An 8,400-nucleotide genomic window follows, 5' to 3' on the forward strand; every position below is an offset into this window, starting at 1 on the left:
TATTCACAACATGCTTTAACGTAGGCACACTTCGAGCGACGCCTACAATTGGTGTAACAATTAAAATTGCACATTTGTGCTTTAGCAATTGTCATAGTATTTTGCAACTAAAAATCGAAGTAACAAAACTTCTAAATAAGTCATATGTACACTAAATATAATACGAGTAAGAAAATACTTTGAAAGTTGTCGACTCAACATTGTAAGAAAATACTTTGTACACGAGTTATCAACAACTGAAAGTCTCTTCAATATAAAAGTCACCTCTTTTTTTTTTTAATTAAAGTTGCTCTATTTTACAAATGATTTACCCCTAATGTATAGAAGTCTCTCTCTCTCTTTCTTTTTTTTTTTTTTTTTTTTTTGAAGCATGTATAGAAGTATCTTCAATATTAACCATTTAAAAAAATTACATCTAAACTTTTTATTTTCTAATGTATAAAGATAATCAAAACATATTAAAAGTTACTTTAAAGTTGTTAAAAAGTTACTTCAATATATAACACTTGTATGTTATACAAAAAAAAACTATTGTGTGCTTTAGAGTACAAAAATAATGGTCTTAAAAAAAATGAAGAAAGTACACAAAAAAAAAAAGCTCATTTATATCCATATAATTTATTTCTTGAAGTCTAACTCCGTACTAGATTAAAAAGAAAAATCAAGTACTAATATTACCTCCTATTTTGTACACCAAAAATTACACGTTTTATATCACCACAAAATTTAAAAAAAAATCCACACTGAAGTCTTGAAGTTAATCACGTCTCTCACTCAATTCCATTACACCATGATAAAGACAACTCATTATATTACTCTATTCTAAATCCCCTTATTTTTCTTGTACTAATCTCTCTTAATCAAGCTCTCATTCACATTTCCTAAAAAAAAAAAAAAAAACGCTCTCGTTTACATTTATTTCTTCCACAATTCACCTTATTCTTCCACCTTTATAATTTATTGACCAAATAATTCCTACCTTATATAAATTGGTTACATAATAAAATCTTGATTTACATATAGTAAAGTCATAGTGTCCTACATAATATAGTACACCCTATTATACTTCAATTCCCTTTGAACCTTCTAGTCTCTCCACTCCTATATATAAACACCTCCACCTTTATCCTTCTTCCTCCATTATTAGCTTTACTGTTTCGTATCATTTTTCTTCTCCACTCATTATTTTCCAACTTTTTTCTTCTATCTTCACCCATGGCTTCTCTTAAGCTTTTGGGTGTTCTCTTTATCGTCTTTGCCTTTTCGGGTTGTTCCGATGCTATGAATCAACGCCCTATTAGGCATTATGTTAATGGTAGGCAAGGTTGGGTTCCTCACCCTGCTCAGGATTATAATCAGTGGGCTGGTTCCAATCGGTTTCTTGTTCATGATACTGTTTGTAAGTTCTTCCTGTTTCGACTTTTTAATATATATTTTTTTTAATTAGTTCGATCGAGTTTAATTTATAACATCACACCTTCACTTAAAATATAAAAAAGTACATATATATTTTGTGGTGACTACGTGACATGTTTGATTTGATTAATTGATTAGATGATGTTGTGTACTCGTATTATGTACTCGTATGGACTATAGTTGTGTTAAGCTAATTGTTATTTGGTTGTTGATTAATTGGTAGTGTTTAGGTATAACAAAGCAACGGATTCAGTGTTGGAAGTGAGTAAAGAAGATTATGATAGTTGTAACACTGATCACCCTATACAAAAGATGCAAGATGGCGAGTCGGAATTTGAGTTGAATCATTCAGGACCATTTTACTTCATAAGTGGTAACAAAACTAATTGTCAACAAGGCCAAAAGATCATTGTGAAAGTCTTATCATATCCTTCTAAACCACCTTCCACCAAGCCTCCGTCGACTCCTGGTGCCTCCCCCGGTTCTCCTACTACACAACCTCCCGCAGGCACTCCCGGATCCAGCCACCATGGGGGCGGTGGTGGCGGTGGAGCTGGCGGCCCAGCCATGTCACCACCATCCGGTACACCTGGTGCATCTGGTCCAGCTATGTCACCACCATCCGGTACACCTGGCGCATCTGGTCCAGCCATGTCACCACCATCCGGTACACCTGGCGCATCTGGTCCAGCCATGTCACCACCATCCGGTACACCTGGCGCATCTGGTCCAGCCATGTCACCGCCATCCGGTACACCTGGCACCTCAGGTCCAGCCATGTCACCACCATCCGGGACACCTGGCACCTCAGGTCCAGCCACCTCACCATCATCCGGGACACCTGGCACTTCTGGCCCAGCTATGTCACCACCATCCGGGACACCTGGCACCTCAGGTCCAGCCACCTCACCTTCATCCGGGACACCTGGCACTTCTGGCCCAGCCATGTCACCACCATCCGGTACACCTGGCACTTCTGGTCCAGCCACGTCACCTTCATCTAGCACGCCTGGCGCTTCTGGTCCAGCCACATCACCTTCATCCGGTACACCTGGCACTTCAGGTCCTGCCATGTCACCATCCTCTGGTACACCTGGCACTTCAGGTCCTGCCATGTCACCATCCTCTGGTACACCTGGCACCTCAGGTCCTGCCATGTCACCATCATCTGGAACCCCAACAGGTCCGGCAGTTTCTCCGACGACCGCCAGTGGACCAAGCATGTCTCCGGAAGGCGGTGTTGCATCGCCACCGGCACCACCAGGGTCAGAGCCGGGTACAGCTCCAGCATCCGGCCCAGGTTCGGTACCAGCATCTGGACCGGGAGGTGCGGGTGGGAACCCGTCTGATCTAAACGCCCCATCCCCATCGGAATCAAAGAAAAACGCTGCTGTGAGGGGCGGCGTTTCAATGAGTGTGGGTTTATTATCAGTGTTAGCTGGTTTAGTTATGTGGTTTAATTAAGTTATGTTAATTACTTTTGGGTCATTTTCTCCATTATTGATATTAGTGTTTATTTTATTTTTGGTTTTTTGAGTTATGATTTTATGTGGAGGCATAGTGGTACATGTGTGTGATTATCTTTATCTCTACTTTTTTTTTTAGAGGTCCCCTTTTTATATTAATCAGGGGTGTTTTATGATTTTAGGTTTTGGACAGTGATTTTTTTTGTGTATTTATTATTTCAGACTTAATAATTGATTACTCAGTTATATTTATCTCTGTATAAATTTCAACTGGTATTCCATATTTCATTCTTTTCTTTTGAAATTTTATTTATTTAAGTTTCTATTATTAAATCGTGTTAGAGTTGAAGAGTTCTTGGTAATTATAGTCCTCAATCAATCATTCTTTTTATCTTAAAAACTTTTAGACACGTGGGGATCAAATGTATATATCTTTTAAATTAATCGGAGCAGAAAGCATGAATGCATAATGTTATTTAGTTATTTACATTGTAATTATTGAACTTTCTAGAGGAAAACATAATGCATGTCTAAGCTAATGACAAGTGTGCTAGTCCATTTAAGAACATACATTTATAAATTTTCTCTTAAGAAAATTATACCATAATCAAATACGAGTACGAATTATACAAGTAAGCCATAATTGTATTAAACTAAACTATACTCAAAATTTGTGTATGGTAAAAATTACAACTCGGAATCCTAGGATATGTTGATTGCATCAGTATCGATAGGTACAGTATGGTTGCAAATTAATAATCGAGCGTCAAAATCAGTACAACATGGTGGCAAATTTCTAATCACAAGTCGTTGCACCATCTTTTAGACATCAATGCACAATCTCAAACGAACGACTGTAACAATCTAATACTCTCGCAAATATTACAACCATATTTCGTATTCTGTATTTTTATTTAATTCAGATGTCCAACCTTAGAGTTTATTGGGTGGTTAGTAGTTACATATAATCCATCATAATGAGAGTATACACACAGACGTATCACGTATGGTATAATGAATGAAACCGAGTGATTATTGACCTAGCACCTATAAGTATATGTTATTGCCAGGGGTGAAGTAAGAAATTAAAAATTACCAAGGCCGAAGTTATTACTTTACTAGGTGTGAAGCCCGTGCGATGCACGGGTTAGTTTATATATTTTTTTTATTATTTTTTGTAATATTATTATTATTACTATTATTATTTTTATTATTAATTTGTTTGGATTTTTTTTTAAGGATACACTTGTATTGATTATTTTAATTAATTTACTTAAAAATATGCTCTCGTGTTTTAATCCGACAAAATAATTAATTAAAAATTAAATAGGTTTATTTGACTCTAACTATTTCTTTAGTACCACCAGTATATGTTCCAAGTACTTACACATGTATTAAAGTATAGCTAATCCTAATCCAATCCATATTTCCGTGTACATCAATTAAGAATTATCGGCAGTAACACACTAACAAATTAATGGTAATAAATTTATCCCTAATTTTAAATTATATGTTCCAACTTAAATGCATACTTGTAAATGAAAAAGCTACCCTTTTCTTCTGTAAAAAAAAATATACTACCTCCAACCTCTGTAACGGATGCTACACTTTAAGTGCAACAAACCAATGCAAAAACTTTCCTCTAGTAAATTTTTTTGTATGATATTATTATATTACCCTTTCTTATAGTTTCCAAATCAAAATTAAAAGACTAAATGAGACTTGATTAAATTACAAACATAAATCAATTAACCTCAAACTAAGTCAACCTCCCCCAACTACCACCATTCAATCACCAATTCAACAATCAAAAGAAAAAAAAAATCTTCCAGACATTCCCTTATTCATCTTTCTCTCCCCTCCCTCAAACTTCACCAACAACCACCACCACCACTGGTCCCTCCGGATTCCGTGCACCGCTACCAAACTTCTCCGGCCACCACGAAACTCCTGTCTCTCTTCTTCGGCCACCACAAAACTTCTATCTGTCTTCTCCGACCACCAAGTCAACCCGTGTCAAAATCGTCAGCGATGTTATGGTCAAATTTGACCAAATAAACCCCTAAATGACGATTAGAAGCTAAATAACTACCAGTTTTAAAGCTTTGTCTTCATAGTTTTAGGTTGTTTGGTGGTTTTTTCTCTTTAGTTATTATAATAGCAAAAGGTTTAGTGAAATCATTGAGTTGGTTTTTTTTGTTTTGTATACTCAGTAAAAACTTTATTCCAAAGCTTAATTTGAACTTGTTTCCCCCTAATTACAAAAAAAATATTAGATACACATAAAATAAATATACATAAGAAGAATTATTTAAAAATAATTTTTTTTTTTTTAAAAAAAAAACATACATACCATTTATCTTCTATTTTGATAGAATCACCAATTTCGTTTACAACCATACCTGCTACGTCTAATATAAAAATACAACATTTAAAAAAAACATACATACCATTTATCTTCTATTTCGATAGAATCACCAATTTCGTTTACAACCATACCTACTACATATGTCTAATATAAAAATACAAAACTATAAAAATACAACACTGAAATATTAGAAAAAATAAAATTGATATAAAACAACCTATACATTTAGATAAAATAAACCAATATATTTACCGGGAAGTGAATAATTGTTGCGAAATTGATCTAAAGAATGTAATTGTATAAAATCAAATCTATGCATTGGTATTTTTTCATCATCTCCAATAGCTCGGACAACAGTGTTTTGAAAAAATTGAATCGTTATTTTGTTGTCACTGACAATGCGATATTGATTTTTATTTGGAACGACTTAAAAGTATCTAATGGTGTAAACTTTTCCTTCAATCAATTTCGAACGAAAGGGTTGAACAAAGTTGGATTTGATTAAGGCGTGAATGTAATCAACCTGTAATTAAAATAAGAAATTAAGTTAATTAGTTATAATAAAAACTAAAGAGGTTCAATTAAAAATTTAATAGAGGTTAATATTTTATAAGAAATATCTCCTCGTCCAATAGGACCATATCCAAACTTATTAAGCTATCTTGTTTGCGAAAATTCAGTACGTCAAACAGGCGAGAAACACGTACTTTGATTTTCCAATCATTTTTGCTTGAATTTAATTCTCTAATTAAATTTGATTTGTATGTAAAAACAAAAAACAAACATAAATCCCAAAATAAACACAATGTACGTAACAAATACGAATACATATATATATATATATTTTTAAAAAGGTAAGAATTAACCAGCCATTGATGATCTACAACTGAAACAATTACTAACACAAAATTTAATTGATTTGGTTTTGTATTAATACGGAATTTTGTTGGTGATGTATGATGCTTCAATTTATAATGGTAGGTATCACAAATTTTAATTTAATTATAATAAACGAATAATTTATAATTATTATTGTAAACGCCATCAAAATTTATCGTATAATGGTAGATATGTTATTTTATTGGGTTATTATTAAAATAAATTTTATCTTATAAAATAAACTGAACAATACATTTCCGAAAAAGTCGCCTGAAACCTTCCTGAAATTGACCAGGCCAAAATTGATCCCAAAACTCGTCAAAACCTTGAGTTGCTGCCGTGAATGCCGAAGAGCCGCCGGGTTGTTGATCGGAATATTGGAAAACCCAATAAAAATATGAATTAAAATAAGATTTGAAAACCCAATAAAAATTCGATATTTGGAGGATTTGTTCGTTGGTCGGAATTTCGGTTTGAGTTCCGTTAATTAAGATCACAAATGAAGAATGATGATAAACAATTAAGAATGATGATGAATATTTGATTATCTAAATTTTGATTGTATAATTTAATTTTTTGGATGATTTTAAAAATTAAAAATAAATTTTCAAATACTCTGATTATGTATTCTATACAAAAATTGAAAAATATATGTATTTTCAATTATACATATATGTATAATACATTTTGACTTATAAAAATAAAGGAAAAATTGACCAACCATAACATGCCACATCAGCATGTTATGGTGTCCTTTTTTGAAGAATGACACAGTAGAATTATCCGTGTTTAATATCATATGATAGTTAAATCATATGATATGCACGGCTCTTTTTGGTGAAGATTTATCATATGATATTTAAATCACATTATTTAAAAAAATTGTAAATATGATCTTTTATGATAAAATCTTTAATGTGGAAAGATAGTTTTTTTTTTTTAATGATTTAAGATAATTATCTACATGGCATTATATTAAAATTGGAGATATATCGGATCTAATTCGTCACTTTTATCTAAGTGGCGTGTGAATTTTTTAATTCTAAAATAAAATAGAAATCTATTTTTTAATTGGTCGAAAATATACCTTCGCTTATGTGGCGCTCCCAATGCTTCCGAAAAATGCCTACTTTATTAATATATACTAGATTTAAGCCCGTGCGATGCACGGTTTTTAAATATTTCATTTTACATATTTTTTTTGTAATTTCTTAATATTTTTTTGTTTTTATTTTCTATTCTATTATTTTAACATTAATTTAAGGTAAAATATTTTATTAAGTTTTAAATTATTCTTATTCAAATTTTACGTATATAGAACTTGAATTTATAAATTGAAATAAATATTATCTCATTTATCGCATAGTTAGATAAAATCATTAAATCAAAATATATTTTTTAATTTCTAATTATTTGTTAAAATAATTTAAATCCTAATGTAAAAGATAATATAATTGATAATTTTTGTTTTTTTTCATAATTTAAATATTAAATTACTAATTTTTTGTTTTCAATTCTCAAATTTAATTTGTTAATTTTTTTCTTAAATGACGATTGAAAATTAAAATTCTAAATTAATATATATATCTAATTTTTCATTGGTCGAAATATTACTTTTGCTTATGTGGCGTTCGATGCACGAATTTTTATATACATTTTGTATATAAATATTTTTTTGGTGATCTCTTAATTTTTTTTTGCATTATAAGTTTTAAAATTTTGTATGAAAGTATCATATCATCATATATTTACATAAAACCATTAACATCAAATGATAATTTATATTTTTTAAATATCAAAATATAATTTTTTGTTTTATAAATAACATAAATCCTAATATCTAAAGATAATTTTTAGTTTTGTAACAAATAAAAATGATAAAATTTAGTGTTCTTAAATAATTAAAATCCTAATAATAAATTACTATTCGTCATTTTTACCTACGTGGCAAAAATTTAAAATTTCATTCGTCACTTTTGTTTAGGTGGCGAGTGATTTTTTTAATTCTAAAATAAAATAGAATTCTAATTTTTAATTGGTCGAAAAATGTACCTTTTCTTATGTGGCGCTCTCAATGCTCTAAAAAAATGCCTACTTTATTTATATATATTAGATTAGATTGCATGTATCACAATATCTAGAGCAATATATATATAAAAAATTGGGCAGTGGAATTGGACGGATTTGGGCCATGAGGGCCGATGCCCTTGCCAAAATCCGCTGATGGTATAATTAAAGGTGCATTCTCCTCACTTCAAAATAAAAATATGT

At 31.3% G+C, this 8,400-nt stretch overlaps 1 protein-coding gene across 1 annotated transcript; it reads left to right on the forward strand.

Annotated features, from left to right (window-relative positions):
* The first annotated feature begins 777 nt into the window (after positions 1–777).
* Positions 778–3,134, forward strand: LOC110690303 (early nodulin-like protein 2). The gene is made up of 2 exons (XM_021867124.1): positions 778–1,399; positions 1,640–3,134. Exons 1-2 carry the CDS (start codon positions 1,216–1,218, stop codon positions 2,878–2,880), a joined length of 1,425 nt encoding a protein of 474 aa, XP_021722816.1. The 5' UTR covers positions 778–1,215; the 3' UTR covers positions 2,881–3,134.
* Positions 3,135–8,400: the final 5,266 nt, after the last annotated feature.

This window comes from Chenopodium quinoa, unplaced genomic scaffold (assembly GCF_001683475.1).
Source record: "Chenopodium quinoa cultivar QQ74 unplaced genomic scaffold, ASM168347v1, whole genome shotgun sequence".
Taxonomy (NCBI): Eukaryota; Viridiplantae; Streptophyta; class Magnoliopsida; order Caryophyllales; family Amaranthaceae; genus Chenopodium; species Chenopodium quinoa.